Source organism: Nuphar pumila, chromosome 2 (assembly GCF_984573655.1).
Source record: "Nuphar pumila chromosome 2, dmNupPumi1.hap1.1, whole genome shotgun sequence".
Taxonomy (NCBI): domain Eukaryota; kingdom Viridiplantae; phylum Streptophyta; class Magnoliopsida; order Nymphaeales; family Nymphaeaceae; genus Nuphar; species Nuphar pumila.
Genome location: NC_143250.1, coordinates 117,502,521 through 117,520,215, shown reverse-complemented (window position 1 = coordinate 117,520,215; position 17,695 = coordinate 117,502,521). Strand labels below are relative to the sequence as shown.

General features: G+C 37.9%; 1 protein-coding gene across 4 annotated transcripts in view; it reads right to left on the bottom strand.

The window, feature by feature from the left end:
* The window catches only part of LOC149846881 (uncharacterized), a 46,613-nt gene continuing 28,918 nt past the window's right edge, over positions 1-17,695 (bottom strand). The window contains exons 5-15 of one of the 4 annotated variants that reach the window (XM_089996631.1): positions 17,571-17,614; positions 17,366-17,459; positions 17,121-17,266; positions 16,680-16,850; positions 16,279-16,578; positions 14,880-14,918; positions 13,233-13,273; positions 12,277-12,367; positions 11,942-12,143; positions 5,337-5,468; positions 1-4,261 (exon numbers count right to left, since the gene is read on the bottom strand). In XM_089996631.1, coding sequence (XP_089852757.1) covers positions 3,454-4,261; positions 5,337-5,468; positions 11,942-12,143; positions 12,277-12,367; positions 13,233-13,273; positions 14,880-14,918; positions 16,279-16,578; positions 16,680-16,850; positions 17,121-17,266; positions 17,366-17,459; positions 17,571-17,614 — 2,068 coding nt within the window. In that variant the 3' untranslated portion in view covers positions 1-3,453. The remainder of the gene's footprint in view (positions 4,262-5,336; positions 5,469-11,941; positions 12,144-12,276; positions 12,368-13,232; positions 13,274-14,879; positions 14,919-16,278; positions 16,579-16,679; positions 16,851-17,120; positions 17,267-17,365; positions 17,460-17,570; positions 17,615-17,695) is intronic. The other 3 variants (XM_089996633.1, XM_089996632.1, XM_089996634.1) reach the window with 3 other exon arrangements.

Genomic DNA, 17,695 nt, shown 5'->3' with positions numbered 1-17,695 from the left:
GGATATCAGATGGATTTGGTGGCAAAGTGATAAACCGAATCTGATGAATCGGATGTGATTCCAGTCACCAAAGGACACTAATTGTAGCAAAACTCGGGTCAAATGTTGGATCATATCTGACCCATTTACATTCCTAACTGTAGTTATAAGTAGTGCCCCCATTAAACCTAAGAAAATCTATATAACCTATAGAAGACGCTATTATAGATTTTTAAGATGCACCAAAGTACTAAAATAACATGATCACTGAAATTTCAGAGTGAGTGAGAGTGTAAGGAACCAATAAGTAAACGCAACCAGAATTCCATCTACATCTGGGTTAAATTTGCTGGAGAGGGTGAAGGCATAAGTTATTCAAACCTAATTAATCTAGACCATGCCTAACCAGACTTCAATTTCAAAATCAAAGGTGACTAAAGACAATAATATCAACCCAACCCCATTCAAACTTGATCTAGCCCATCTTTGGGTGGAGACGTCCGAAGAATAAGCTGTTCAAGCTGAATTACTGCACCAGACTTCAATATCGACATCCATGCGACTAAAACATGAAGCTAACCTAAACCACACTAACTAAAAGTATAGACAATATTAGAGTCGATTATAATGTGTTGTTTGTGCCCAATTACAACTACTAAACTAAGATAGTACTGTTGGAACTGGGCAGGAATAACACATTATGATGCATCTTTTTTAATTAAACACACTAAAATGGTAAATACATTGTGTTAAGACATCTATACTGTTAGATCCAACATTTGATGGATAGATCACCCCCAAAGACTAGGTACCACTGTATGAATAGTGAGAAATATTGTTGATTTTTCAAAAACACAAAAAAAGAACACAAGAAATGGCCTGGCTGATAAACAGTAAATATTTGCAAATATCAGAAAACTAAAATTTTCTGATTTTCAAACATTTTTTTGTTGCATAAATTTAATTTTTGATTTTTGAATAATTGTTTGCCACTGTTTTTCCCAAAAGACACAAAAAATAAAAACTCCATTTTCTTATGACGAAGTGATTGGCACTATTTTGCTGCCTTAAACTTGTCACCAAAACCGTATGGTAGGATGGTTCAAAACTACAATAGATTTCTTATATATATGTGTGTGCGCGCAACAGGGTCTCTGCATGGTTGGTAGGAGCTGTAAGTGCCAGTCTCCTTGTAGTGGGACATTGCAGGTTCAAACCCCCGTGGATACATTGAATAATAACTGGTGGGGTCCACCTAACCCCAGCTTGCCTTTCAAAACACACACACGATCGGGTGTAATATGATGGCACATAAATTTGTGCATTAAGCACATCGCCCTCCATCAGGTCTTGGGTCCCACACCTGACAGGCCGTCCCCAAGATGGAGGGTGATCAGGTGATTGATGCACAAATTTTTGTGCAATCATATTGCACCTGATCTTTTCACCACACACACACCAAACTGAGATTTATTTGTCATTAAAGAAAAAAGAATAAAAACTCATTTTCAAAAAGTGTTTATAGGGGACATGTTAATGCACCTGCTAAATAATAAAATCAAAACCAAGATTTTAAATAAATGACATTTTATTTTATAACAATAATTAAGTTAAATTCATTCTTATGGGACAGTTCACTTCAGAGCACGTTCAAAAAAGACTTAGGAAAAATGAAGCAAAATGAAAAATCCACAGTTTTTTGACCCTTCCATACGAGAGACTTTTTTGTTAAGATAGTTTTTCTAGAAAGTACACTTTTTGATAGGAAAGATTCCTGAAGGGGGTGGAAGAATGTTTACTACCAAGAGAAAATTTACTTTTACACTCTCCACCACCCATCTCACATCCGGCAGCATTTTTCCACTTTTTTCTCATGCTACACAAACAAGCATAAAAAATTCTTTTGGAAAACTTTTCACAGGCAAAACTTTCTTTTCCTATGAGTTTTTCTCGCTTCCAAATGTGCCCTTAGGAAATAAGAGAGAGAGAGGGGGAGGGGGGGTATGCATGGTTATTACTGTAGTTTGGAAAGGAGAAAAGGGGGTGCACATGATCCAACGTGCTGGAAGGAAAGAAGGAAATGGGTGGGTGTCAGCCATGCGTTTTTATTCAATGACCTTGAGAGGGCGTCAGACGAGAGAGAGGGTATAATGGTATTTTTAGAATTTAAATTAAAAAAAATTGCACAAATTTAGCTCTAGACACGTTTAACCACGTGTCCAACACTATTGACCGAGTGGTATTTACCGTGTCCTACCTGTGTTGTGCATAGTGTTGGACAACGTATCCAAGCGTGTCATCCAGGGCACAGGCTCAAATGGGTGTCCCCAAGCACTTGGACGGTTTTATTACTAGCAGCATCTGCCATCGGAATGAAGGCTCTCGATATATGGAGACCTGCGGTAGTTGTGGGAGGCTTGTAAAGTCATCTAATCCACATGTATGATGTATAAAAGCAGACTTGAGGGTGGATGCTGACCAACCTGGTTTAAAAGATTAATCTCAAAACTCTCTTCCTAACGTTTACTCTCTCTTTTTTTCTCTGTCCTTGACCAACTAAAGGACCGCCTCTCATAACCAAGCGTCCATGTGTGACAGTCGCACTCTCTACCTTCAGATATAAAAGGTGAGGCAATATTTCTCTTGTGAAACTGCGGCTGAGCACTTTCCAATACCAAAAGATCTTTAGATGATGTCTATGGGGATTAATAACTGTTGCTAAGTTAGGCTCTCTATTTTAGACCTTCCCCTGCGTATTAGGGATCTCATGGATCCTGGTGTATGAATAATGACCCTGCTTGTGTCATAGTAAGTGAATGATTTTTACGCTTTAATTGGTTATAGTCCCTATGACCATAACTTCCTGTTGAAGGAAAGCACATAAGATAACAGAAGCTTTATACAAATAAAAAGGAGAGCATACCTTCCTATGAGAGCAATCTTTCCAAGATGATGGTTGTCCAAACTCAGCGTAGTCCCACTTTTCTCCAACCCCATCTGTTAAGTATGTGGATCTTTCCTATTCCACACTAAGAACATAGAACGAGCAGTCGCAGTGAGGCAGAAACTACCATATGTTAGAAAATCTATTATCATTCTTCCATCTGACCTGTTCACAATCTGTATCAACAACAATAACAATTCACATTAGATCCGTTTAGCTTGTATGATCTCCCGGATATGCTCCAGCGGTGGATAAACATAAACCTATTGGTGAATTATACAATTTTCACAAAAGGAAAAAATAACCAAATAAATTTCAGCACACAAATAAACAAAATGAAATCAAGAAGAAAATGATATACCACTGTGTCCTAAAAGAGTAGATCTGATGGCCCTGGATATGCATGTACCCTGAGTTTTATCCTGACACAGCTTGAGTTTTGAGCTTCTTGTGTAAGATGATCTGTACAACTGCTAAAAGCTTGTAAAATGGATGATAACAAGGCAACATTCTAGTAACCAAAACCTCAACTATTTTTCACATTCTCGATGGGCCCTCTTGTATTCATTGTGGTAATAGTCATTTCCATCATCAATGTCTGAACCATTTGCCATCTCCCACCTGTCGTATTCCAATTCGCCATCCACATACTTTACCTTGTGCTTGGAATGCCTGTGACTATGGATGGCTTCTCTATCCTCAGGATCATTCTGTCTGGACTGCCGAGGCGGCCCTTGTTCACTCGACGAAGTGGAGCATAAATGCCTAGAATGCTGATGCTTGCCTCTGTCACCTGATGGACTGTGGTACCTATCTGTTTTTGAGTGATGATTATGATAATGATGTTTCTCAGAATCTGCCTTCTTATAGTCACTGGAGGCATCTTTCCTACTTCGGCGATGACTCTTCCAGCTACATACAGGAGTGGGACTACGTGAATTTCCCTGACAATGTTCACTTCTTTCACTGTGCTTCTTGGAACTTCTGTGCCGATGCCATAACCTCTCACTCCGTTTACTATGAAGCCCAGAGTTTCCAGACTTGTCCTGTATTTCTGAATATGACTTTTCAGAATGACGATCTCTTTGAGAAGCTGAGAATTGATGATTCTTTCCCTGTTTTGAGTGCATGACCTCATCATCTGATATGAAATCTGATGACTGATGAGCAATGCTACCAGAATGCTTATCAGATCTTTGTTTCCTTTTACTCCGCCGATGCTCGCTACCTTCAGAGTGGCTCATCACAGAATCCCTCTTTGCATTTTTAAAGTCCACAGATCTCATTTGATGCTCAAGGCGTGGTTCATTCAGCATATCATCACCATCGTATGACTCCCTGAACAAAAAGAAAATGAAAATGTGACTTCGTCATACTAAGAAAGACACATTCAACAATAACCTATATGGCAATTACTTCTATAAGGAAATTATTCATCATACACTTGGGGCCCATTCGATTCATGTAGTTTTCATAGGAAGGTGCTGAGCTGGCATCCTTTCCTGCCATGGGTGAAACAAGCATCCATGATTCATGGAGGGAAAGTGTCATGCTGGCACAAGTGGTGCCATTCAGTTACCAATCCCTTCAACCTCTTGTTTATATATATATATATATATATATATATATATATATATATATATATATATATATATATATATATATATATATATATTCTGTTTCATCTAAAATACCCAATAGGGGTATTTTGGTCTTTTCACATGTAATATAAGTTGTTATTTATAAACAACTTCTTAGGTTTTCTACTTTTTTATTTTTTTGTTTTTCCTTTTTTTATTTTATTGGGACCCTTGGGGACCTCACAATAATAGACGTTTATGACCGTTGGGGCTCCCCAACGTCTATCTTGAGGGGAGCCCCAAGGCCCCCTTTGTTTTCCCTCTCATTGTGTATAAATAGGAGGTGTTCCCCCCCTTTCCAATGTATCTTTTCTCTCATTCTCTCTCAATAATATTCATTTTATTTATGCCTTTTGGCATTACCCCTTTGTGGGTTTATGTGTGTGCACATTAAGTGCTTGTGTAATCTTTTTGGTTCTTGTTCATTATTAAGATCTACAAGTGTTCTCCACTTGTTATTGTATTTCCGCTCATTTCATTACACATCTCCCCCCATATGAAAGGCCTTTCATGGGAAACCTGAGCTGGCAGGAGTTTTTAAAATTGTGCCCTTTCCCATGTAACAAGTCAGTTTTTTTTTTTTAAATCTTTGATTTAGACAGTTTCCAGGGATTATGCAGAACAACAGAACTATAGGAATTTATTCTTTTGCATATACCATCTAAAAGTAAAGAAGAATTAATGATCGGTGTGATTGACTGGTAATATAACTATCTAAAACCAAATATAGGATCAAAATTTCGAAATAAGCCCATTAATAAAAAGATATGTACCTGTCAAGGTGTTCATTCAAAACCTTGTGTCTCCTTTCAATTTCCTGAAGTTCCATAAATTCTGTTCGACTGAGGGGGCGCTCCGTTCCAGCCACTGCAGGTCGTGCTAAACTGCTCATCCTCATAAACCCACTGCACATGGAAATCCTTAGCATCAACAGTTCCATTCCAACAGACATCTCTAGTCAAAACAGGTACAGAAAACATAATGGATAATGTTCCAACCCCAATACCAAGGTGGTATCCCATGTGGTAAGCGGGGTCCTGTGTCAAGTTGAAGGCCCAGGATCGAATCCCTCTGCCACATGGGGCGGCTGTTGTTCTGGTAGGTGTCCGCCTAAACCCAGCTTGCCTTTAAAAAAAAAAAAAAATTCCAACCCTAATAGCAACCAGTGTAGGAGATTATAATGTTTCAATGTTTCAGTATGGTTGGATCTGATGTACCATAACAGCTAGTACTTAACTAGTCAAAATTCCTTGCAAAAGGTATGTGACAGAACCAACCCAGAACCCTGCAGTGTGGGGATCTAACTTAGGCTCCAGCAGGACCACATGAAGATCTGAAGTCTAGTGTCAGTAACTAGGTCTCAGAGTATTCAACCAAGTAGAATGTTCTGACAAGTACGAACCAACCCAAAATAAAGGGTGACCTGCTGCTTTATTACATTCATTGGTCTGCTTGGCAAGGCCTTGTCTCAGAATTGAGCAGCTCACAAGAACCAAATATGTTTTTATTCTGAACAGATTATGAAATGGACTTGCACATGGACGGGTGGCAAGAACATTACAAGACTATCCCAACACAAAAAGAATGGTTGTAGGATACAACTGCCACAAGAAGAGTTCAAGGCATGCAACAAAGCAAACACCAAACTAGTTATCAAACAGAAAATATGATATTAAAATACCTAGCAGCACAAATATATTGATGTTTCTGGAGGTTTAATGACAAAAAACAAAGTTTGTTATGAAATATGGACTTGTCTGTGAAATGAAATGGGGATCTTCGAAACACGAGCTTAGATTAACAAGAGCAAGTGTCAAGAATGACACTAAAGCATAACCCTTAAAAAGGATATAACTGGAAACAAAATAAAAATAAAAATGTATTCTTTATTGATATGAAAAACCAATTGCTTAAGAAGCATTGGAGTAAAATACAAGAGGGGCTGCACCCCTTTATATACACAGCTGAAAGAGGACTCAATAGAGCTGTTGGGCACAGTCCAACAGCTCTATTAAGAGCTGTTGGACTGTGTCAGTCCAACAGCTCTATTAAGAGCTGTTGGACTGTGTCAGTCCAACAGCTCTATTGCTAGTCAAGTCTGGACAGGACTTGACTAGCAACAGTCATTCTAGTTCAAACTGAACTAGATGACATAAAGACAAAAAATAAAGGAAAAAAAATTACAGAAAAGAAAGAAATGAAAAATGTATTTATATATATATAATAATATAATATTATTATATATACATATATGTACAGTTTTACATTTTAACACTCCCCCTCAAACTTACGGTACAATGAGCGAAAGTTTGTCTAAGAGAAAGTGAAATCGGAGAGCTGCGAGAGGCTTTGTAAAGAAGTCTGCTAACTGATATTCTGAAGTGACATATGGCAGATCAATTATCCCGTGTAGATATTCCTCTCTGACGTAGTGACAATCCATTTCGATGTGTTTGGTGCGTTCGTGGAATGTTCTGTTACTGGCAATGTAGATCGCACTTTTGTTGTCACAACACATTTGTGAAGCCTTTGTTGCTTCAACTCCCATGTCAGCAAGCAGTCGTCGGAGCCAAACTACTTCCATGGTCGTGGTTGCCATGGCTCTGTATTCAGCTTCGGTGGATGAGAGAGATACCTTCTGCTGCTTTTTACACCTCCACGAGATTAATGATTCCCCTAAAAAGACACAAAAGCCAGTGGTTGAGTGTCTGTTATTGGGATCACCTCCCCAATCAGCATCAGTATATGCAATTAAATCAAGAGAAGAGGAGGAAGATAAGAAAAGTCCTCGTGAAAGAGAGGACTTGATGTATCTGATAATACGCATGACTGCTCCCATATGAACAGAAGTAGGAGCATGTTGAAATTGACTTGCTGTATGAACAACATGTGCTATATCTGGTCTGGTAATGGATAGATAGGAAAGTGCCCCGACAAGCTGTCTGTAAGGAGTAGGGTCTGCAAGAAGTTCTCCATCATCAATCTTCATTTTAACATTAACAACTTCTGGAGTGTCGACTTTCTTATCATCAGTAATACCAGACCTGAAAACAATATCAAAAGCAAATTTAGTCTGAGATAATAAATATCCTCTAGGAGAATAAGCAACTTCAATACCTAAAAAATATCTCAACAAGCCCAAATCAGTCATTTCAAAATGAGATTTAAGAAGTGTTTTGATTGTTTCAACTCCCTGTTTATCGCTTCCGGTGATAATCATATCATCCACATAGAGAAGAAGCACAATGATCCTTGCATCAGAATTTTTAATAAACAAAGCAGTGTCAGTTAAACAGAATTGAAAACCAATATCAATCATAACACGACTAAACCTATCATACCAAGCTTTTGGTGCTTGTTTAAGTCCATAAAGAGCTTTTTCTAAGCGAAGGACTTTACCCTTAGGAATACTTAGACCAGGAGGGGGTTCCATATATACTTCTTCAACTAGCTTTTCATTTAAAAAAACATTTTTGACATCCATTTGAAAAATAAACCATTTTTTGATAGAAGCTAAGGCAATTAAGGTTCGGGCAGTAGTCATACGAGCCACCGGAGCAAAGGTTTCTTCATAATCAATCCCATATTCTTGGGCATAACCTTTGGCTACTAAACGGGCTTTATATCTTTCAAGAGTACCATCACTCTTGGTTTTAATTTTATAAACCCATCGACATCCTATAGTTTTCTTCCCTGGAGGAAGATCTTGAATATTCCATGTAGAAGCCTTTTCAAGTGCATCTAATTCAGCTTTCATGGCTTCTATCCATTTGATATCATTTTTTGCTTCAAAATATGTGGATGGTTCTTCATATGAGTGAATTAATGCAATAACTGCCCTATATGTGGGTGAGAAAGACTCGTATGATACAAACTTTCCTGGAGGCCTCGAGATTCGGGTTGATTGTCTAGTTGGAATGTTAGAATATTTCTCAAGTGCACATGGAGGATTAGACTCTTGTCGCATGGAATATTGAATACTAGTATCTCTATGAACTTCTTTATTTTCAACATTAAGATCAATAATTCTTTGATCATCATCAAAGTTACAGTCAAGGTCATATTCATTAGATGTTGATGTTAGATCTAGCAAAAAGGAGTACTCAGTGACGTCTTTTAATTTTCTAAAATCAAAGAAGCTCTCCTTTTCAAGAAAGGAAACATTTCTAGACACATATAGTTTATTATTTTTGAAGTCAAAACATCTATAACCTTTCTGGTTTTCAGCATATCCTAAAAAGGCACAGGGAATCGCACAAGGGGAAAGTTTATCATTTTTGTCAGTAAATATGAAACATTTGCACCCAAATATTCTTAGTCTAGAGTAGTCTGGAGAAATGTTCATAAGTTTTTCAATGGGAGTGATATTTTGTAACGAAGAAGATGGCATCCTATTAATGAGATATGTGGCAGTTAAGGCAGCTTCTGCCCAAAAGTCTTTCGAGACTTGATTTGCTATTAATAAAGTCCTAGTGGTTTCTATAATATAGCGATGTTTTCGTTCTGCCAGTCCATTTTGTTGAGGTGTATAAGGACAAGATCTTTGATGTGTGATGCCATGCAATTTAAGATAATTTTGAAAATTTGTGGATAAGAACTCTCCCCCTGAATCTGTGCGAAAAATAGTAATATCATTTTGAAACTTGTTTTTAACCATATTATGAAAAGTTTGAAAGTATGAAAATACTTCAGACTTATGTTTGAGAAAGTACATCCACGTATGTCGGGAGAAATCATCGACAAAAATAACATAGTAAACAAATCCTCCTTTAGAAATTACTGGTGCAGGACCCCAAACATCCGAGTGTATTAATTCAAGTGGTCTTGAAGAGAAAAAGGTTCTGTTCTGAAATGGTAATCTTTTCATTTTGCCGAGAATACAATCTTTACAATCAAATGATTCAGAGTTACAAAATTTCCCTAGATTTGGAAAATGTTGGATTTTGGCTATATGTGGGTGACCAAGTCTCTTATGCCACAGTTCCAACTCTATTTTTTGAATATTATAACAAAAAGCTTTCTTCGGCATTTCCAAAAAATCCATGTAATAGAGTCCTCCTCTATGGCCTTCCCCAATCAGCTTGCCTGACTGACGATCTTGTACCCAACAACCATGAGAAGAAAAAGAAATATTACACCCATAATCAGAAATTTGAGATACAGATAAAAGATTTAAATTTAATTTGGGAACATGTCTAATTTCTGGAATAAAAAAATTTTTTGTTTTAGAATTTTTTTCAAAATTTCCTATTCCTTCTATTTTAAGAGAAGTCCCATCAGCAGTAAAGACCTTTGACACACTTGTTTTATTTTTAACACATTTGGATAGACTTTGATTATTTGGGGTCATATGAAAAGATGCACCAGAGTCAAGAAGCCAAGAAATTTTACCTAGATCAGAAAAAGATGAGGCTGCTGCGCCGGTTGAAGCTTCAGATGAGGAAGAGGCACCTTTGATGAGAGGCTGAAGAATCTCCATTAGTTGGGCCAGGGAAATTGGTGCATCCTGATCTTTAGGCTCCGATCCAGCAATTGCAGCTCTTTTTTCTCTCAGCTCCTTAAGTTTGGGACATTGTGGCCTATAGTGTCCCGGTTCATGACAGTGATGACAAATAACTTTCTTCTTATCATAGTCACCAATTTGTCGGTTAAAGTGAGGAGGCCTATATGATCGAACATGATTCCCTGGTCTAGACACGGCTAAAATGGAATCATCTTCAATTTTTAAAGAACCTTTCCGGAGACGATTTTCTTCCATTGTTAACTCTTCAATAGTTTCAACAATAGAAGGAATTTTTCCCCGGTGAAGTAGGGCCGATTTAGTGGTTTCAAATTCCGGCCTTAATCCAGTGATAAACTGGTAAAAATGTTCGGCATCGAGTTGTTTCTAACGAAGCTCGATGTCTTCGGCACAATGCGACTTTGGTTCTAAAAGGGAAAGTTCTTCCCAAAGTTCGGACAACCCATTGTAATATTCACGAATAGTTTTGTCTCCTTGTGTCATCATTCAAACTTTTTCTTGGAGGTTGCACACGTGTGCAATATCTTTAAGGGAATACATATTCTTAAGGTATTCTCATGCCTTATCGGCATGATCAAATTTGGCAAGACTTGAGCATTTTTTAATATCAACGCTATTGATAAGCCATGACATTATCTTCGCATGAGATATTCTCCATTCTTTCCATTTCTTCTCGTATGAGGCAATAGCCTTGATTTTCTCTTCTTCCGATAGAGGGACCTCTTTATCTCCCTCCTTTTTAGTAAGAGATAGCTTAGGTTCCGAATCGGAACCATCCACCATAAGCCTTTTCCCCATATATGGTGCTTCATGATTGAAGCCCATGTTACATAGTTCGTATCGCTTAGTTTCATAGGCATGATGGTGACTTTATCATTGTCATCCATCGATTACAAGGAGAGAATGAATAGGGATAGAAGAGAAACAAGAAGGAAAATGAAAAAGAAAGAAAAAAAAACAATACAACAAGATGTGAAATCTTCTCCAATGAAGTGATAAAACACTTCTCTTCAAGTGGCGAACACTTTTGCAAACGGGCACGGAAACCGAGGTAGCTTTTCCTCAAGATTTAGTACTTCCGCGGCTCTGATACCATGAAATGAAATGGGGATCTTCGAAACACGAGCTTAGATTAACAAGAGCAAGTGTCAAGAATGACACTAAAGCATAACCCTTAAAAAGGGTATAACTGGAAACAAAATAAAAATAAAAATGTATTCTTTATTGATATGAAAAACCAATTGCTTAAGAAGCATTGGAGTAAAATACAAGAGGGGTTGCACCCCTTTATATACACAGCTGAAAGAGGACTCAATAGAGCTGTTGGGCACAGTCCAACAGCTCTATTTAGAGCTGTTGGAATGTGTTAGTCCAACAGCTCTATTAAGAGCTGTTGGACTGTGTCCGTCCAACAGCTCTATTGCTAGTCAAGTCTGGACAGGACTTGACTAGCAACAGTCATTCTAGTTCAAACTGAACTAGATGACATAAAGACAAAAAATAAAAATAAAGGAAAAAAAATTACAGAAAAGAAAGAAATGAAAAATGTATTTATATATATATAATAATATAATATTATTATATATACATATATGTACAGTTTTACATTTTAACAGTCTGCACTGAATCTATACCAGTATACCATGTATGCCCATATTTTAGAGGTCAATATCTTGTCAAATTAGATAGTTTACAACAATCTGTAAGGGACAATGCCATGCTTGCTCATATGAAAGACCAACCAAATCCCTAAAAATTTGGATAGGGATGCTGCTCAGCTCCTTGATTTCAATTCTTAATCACACACAGAAGGGAAGAAAATGGTACCAAGGTATTGAAAAGACAGAAAATGCTTACCAAGGTACTGCTAAACCAGCATATATATGTGGCATGTAAGGAGGAACAGCAAATGGTGGGACTGGGACCATGTTGGGGTCAAATGGCATTGCTCCAGGAGCACCATAAAGACTAGTGAAGGGCCTAACATGTGGCATTGAAGTACCATGCCAGTAATATGGTGGAGCAAAAGGAGGCATGCCACCAGGAAATGCAGGATCTCCTGAAACACAAGTTGTCGTGTATGTGTGCACACAAGCAAACACAAATATGATCAGTGACACCAGTTCTTTAAAGTGCATTCATAACACAGATATGCAATGAATAGAAAAAGTTGAGATTTTTTTCTTTTTTACCTGACTGAATAAAAGGAATAGGACTAGAAGCCACCGGACAATCTTTTACCAAATGGTCTGGAGAGCCACATGTGTAACAGTGTCGGTCACCCTGAATTCATAATACAAAAGATTAGTTTACATCTGGTGATACAATAAATTAACTTCCAATATAGATAGAGTTACAAAACTGGAATAAAAATTGAGAACTGTGCAGTGATGCCTCTTAAATATGTGGAAAAGTTATCTGAAGGTTGCTATAAGAAACCTCAAAAGGAACCAAGCTGAGTGTGGACCTGCTGCACTACTGAAAATTGATAAGCTGAAAGTAGTTCTTTCTTTGAGGATGGTTCAAAGTTGAAACCATCCATAGATAGGAGAAATGGATCCCAAGGCTAGATTTATGGGAGCGCTAGTTTAGGAAGCTCTCAATTAGTGAACTTTATAAGTACAAACAGCAACTACAGGATAGAACATGATGTAGCTTTGCAACATAGGTAGTTCTAAAACGATGCCATACTCATGTCAACACCATGTATGGATGTTGGTACTTCATGGGTACAGGTCAGACCAGTTTCACAATCTATGACTCCACCTGTTACCTGTTATGTGAGGTCACTTAAACCATTCTTATATGGCTTTTGACACACACACACACACACACACACACATATATATATATATATATATATATATATATATATATATATATATATATATATATATATATATAGCACCACCTCTATATCAATAATTTTGAAAATTCCTGTATATCACACTTACACATCCACATCCATACCTATGTGACATAATGTGGCAGTTGTTCATGAGTGGAAATTTTGCATGCACAGGTCAGCAACATACGATACAAAGGATTAGGATAAAGAATAGACACCCTCTGGAGAGATGAAATATGGAATCCATGCTTCCAGACAATTTCCAAAATAAAAATTTTAAAAGTATTACAAAAGGTGTACCTTCCTGTTTCTACTGGAAGAAGCAAAATTAACACCTCCATCTGCCAGACAAAATGCAAAAAACTTAAAATAACTAACAATTCAAACCGTAAGGCATACCTTCAAAAGAAAAAAAACTGGGAATATTTATAAAAGTGTAAAAAGATGTAATGCTTGCAAATGTCACATCTCATTTGTCTCCATCACCATGAAATTTAAGTGAAAAACATCCAAAGGCACAGAAAATAGAATACTATTAACCATTTTTTTAGTTCTCTCTATCAGTGTATATATATAGCTACTAATGAAGGTAAAGAACTAATGAGTAGAAATCACTTTTTACTTCCAAAATTTCCAACTGTTTGTAGATCAAATGTTACGGATGTGATCTACAAGGTTTGTTTAGTAGGAAACTTGTTTTGAATCATGTGATTATGACAAGTAATTAGGTTTTTAAAGGGGTCCAAAAATCAAAAGGCCCACAATGTGCCAAAATTTCATAACTCAAAATATCAATTTTTTACAGCAGAAAAGCACGATCCAAGGCTTGATTCTTAGCAAACAAACCATGCTGAACACATATATGTGGTTAAATTGAGTCAATACAACTTGTACCTATGATTTCTAGCTCATTAGTTCCTTACCTTCATTAGTAGCGAATATATAATCCATTTGATACTGGCCGAAGTCCAAACTCATATATCTGATAGGCTTGTTGCTTCGGGTTTAGGAACCTAATTGGTCAAAGATGTGTACAGGGTACTTGTAACCTAGATTGGATCTAATAATACTAAGATGGAATGGTTCAACATATGGAAACGTGAAACCTATTAGAATTTGAATAGGTCTGTGAGCATTTTTGCCCTAAAAACAGACGCAGTTTCACTCATAAGTCAGATAGGCTTGTGGGTTCGGGTTAGGGATCTAAGTAGACTTTGTGACCTTTATAGGCTGTTTATAACCTAGAAATGGATCCAATCAATTAAGCTAGGAACATATCCAAATATGGAATCATGGGTCAATAAGCCTCTTAGACTCGAAGCAAGATCGACCTTAGTCTGGATCCTAGTCAAAATGTGTCTGCAATCATTTTAGACTCAAAATCAGACCCATCCTAGTCTGAATTGGTTCCATTCCAAAAAATCTGATAAGTTTTCAAATTGGTATGTCCAACCAAGTGAGTCTCTGGGTCTCGGTTTAAATCCATACCAGAGTTTAGGTTGGCTTCAGTTTGAATAGCTCTTAGACTGAACATAATGCATGTAAACCACAACCCAATTAAGAACTCAATCTATGCATTTAGCCCTATCCTAGATAGGTTAAATATGATCACTAGACAAATTATTCAAAACTGGCACAACCAGTGAAGTAACAGGAACTTTGACCCCCTTAAGTAAAAGATTGGACCGGGTCAAAATTCAGATCATTATAACCCAGAAAGAGGAGAAAACCCGCAACTACATCCACACTCTCAAAAAATGGTTCACGATGTCTCATTTTTTGTCCTTTTGGTTATCGTCCACCAGAAAGCCATGCAGATAGAGAAAAATGAAAAGGAGGTAGAAAAGTTGAACATTAGTGCTGATTCTCTGGTGTTTTTGAAAATTTTCCCAAGGAATTTTGATGGCTTGCACTTAGGTTAATTAAGAAGCAAAATTATATGCCTACCTCTGGAGAACAGCAACATACCTTTTCTTTTCTTTCCTGCTGAAAGGACAATAAAAAATGAAAATAAAAAAGAAAGCTAACTAGGTGAGGTATGAAAAATTAAACCAAAATTAGATCATGAATCATTTATATTGGCATGTAAACAGAACAGAACAAACAAAACTAGGGGGAGAACCGCAAAACACCAACATATATAACTTTCAGGTCATTCTTAAATAATTTATCACCCTCTTTGATCATTCTTAAATAAACATTTCCCTCTTTTCCCTACTGACAACCTACTTGAGGATTTGCTGAATAAAGTGATTTCATCATTAACATGTAAATAGAAGCAACCTATGTCACAGGGACTCGGCAAACTGGGTGCCGCACCCGCGTCGACGCAACGCAGGTGCGCGTGTGGGTGCGGCACCCGGTGCGGTCAACGGGACCCTGGGTGCAGTCAATGCACCCAGGGTCATTTGTGTCCAATTTTTGGACAAAAAAAAAAGCTCCCGAGTTCCGACTTTTCTTCCGGCGAACGCAGAGAGAGAGAGAGAGAGGGGAAGGACGCGGCAGGGAGCCGCCGGCCTCCGGCCGGCACTTCGGCAAACAGAAGAAAAAGGAGACGAAGAAGAGAAGAAGGAGATGCGTACCTAAGAGAGAGCCGGCGTCGGCGTCAGCGCCGGGGTTCGGTCGCACGCCGGGAGCGAGAGAGAGAGTGCACAATAGAGAGGGAGAGGAGGAGGAGCGCAGGGGTGAGGGCTTCCCCCTCACCCTTGTGTGATTTAAACGGTACGGGAGGACACAAATCGGGAAACCCCGTTATTAGCAGAGGGGGGGGGGACGAAGGCCCACGGCTGCATGGGCGTTAAAAAGTTTTTTTAAAGGGAAAACCCTTAGGATTTTCCCTGGACTCGGTTCCAGTCTGGGTCCAGGTCTGATTTTTTTTTTTTGTAAAATCATGGGTTAAGACAGCTTATGCCCTCGGAGAGATGAGACAGCTGACCCAGGGTGCATTGACCGCACCCAGGGTCATTTATGTCCAACTTTCGAACTTTATATATATATATATATATATATATATATATATATATATATTTGCCGCACCCGCGCACCTGCACCTGCACCCATGTGACATAGGAAGCAACAAAGTAAAGCCACTCATAAAACTGTTGCATCAGCTTATTTTTTATGAACACACCTTGTATTAAAAAATAACAGACTGGGAAGAAAGCAATACATTACAGACACACGCACACAGAAAAGAGAGAGATCCATGTTAATGATTTTTTTAAACCACAGTCAAAATACCAGATCTGATTCAAATTGCACATGTTAACATCAAAAAAAGGATGAGTAACTAAACAAAAATAAAGCCATTTTTTTCTGAACATAAGGGCTAACCAAACAGCAATACCTTCCTCCCTTGGCAAAAGAGATTGAGGCACCTTGGCAGGCAGGCCATCACCATCATAATCTAAATTTCTGTTCTCTTTCACTCTAGGAATCCGATAATCTGCACCTCCTATATGAATGATATGTGACTCCTGTGCTGCAGAGTTCCCTTTCTCTCTGACAAGTGATTCACATACAGATTCTGCATAGACATGATTGGATCCTTTTCCTGTTGCTGAAGGAGAATGTGGCAATCGTGTATCCACTTTATGAATGGATACAGCACATGAAGACTCCTTCACTTGGATTCCAGATTCACCATCTGAACCAACACAATGGTTAGAGAATATTTCTTAACGTCAAATATCTACAGAAAAGTGGGAATAGAATGAGGAAAAAAAAAAGAAAAAGAAAAACATTTACCAGGTGGATACTTATGAGAAGCATTGTCTAGGCTATTAATTAGTACTTGTGACTCAAGGAAACGTTTGATTGCCTGTCTCAGTGATACATTTGGAAGCAAATCATCTACTTTACATCGATGTGAAAGGCATCGAGGGCACCTTGCCTTCTCAACCAATGTGAAACGGATGCCTGTTGGCCAAAACAACAGATACATCATAAACATCCACAAGGAAACCACAAATAGCGAAAAGCGGACTCAAATACATAGATCAGTTATAAAAAACTTCAGGTATTGGACCACAGCGTCAAGGGGAACTGTCACATTTAAAACACATTAAAATGACATTACCATGCTTGTAGATTTAATGTCATGGCTACTCCATCACTAAAGGAGATTACAGGAATTTCCAAACCAAATATGTTGGCAATCAACATCAGAATTCTCATAGATGGGCTTACACTTTTCACAAAAGCTATGCTGACAGCAGGGAATCATCACAGCTTCTTTGAAAATAGCTTTGCAGAGGGAGCATTTCAACTCTGATGGCAAATCCACATTTAACAAGAAGGAAGAACTCTTATCTGCTACTTTAAGAAATCTCATCCTGCAAAATCAGGAAAATGAAGATCTAAGCTACCAATAACTTTTTAGCAGCAACCAAACAGACAAAAGATACAAGTAAATTGAAAATCAGAAAGCATACTCATCAGGCTTGGCAGCATTTTCTTTTGATACAACATCTGTCTGCACTAGTGCTTCCTTTTCTGCAGCATGATTACTCTCACCATGTTCCTTCCCTGATATATATCCGAATAAAGAAGCGGCAATAAGAAAATTATCAATTGTTTTTAAGACATTCACACAAAAATAAAATTGGACATCCTGTGAAGCAAAACTACTGGCTTCACCTGCTTCAAAGTTCTGGCATACTGAAACTGGCTCCAGAAAGCATCTGAAACAGGATATATGACATATATTCATCATCAGAGAATATCTGAAAAGACTGAAGGATAAAGAGCCAAAGACATGGGAA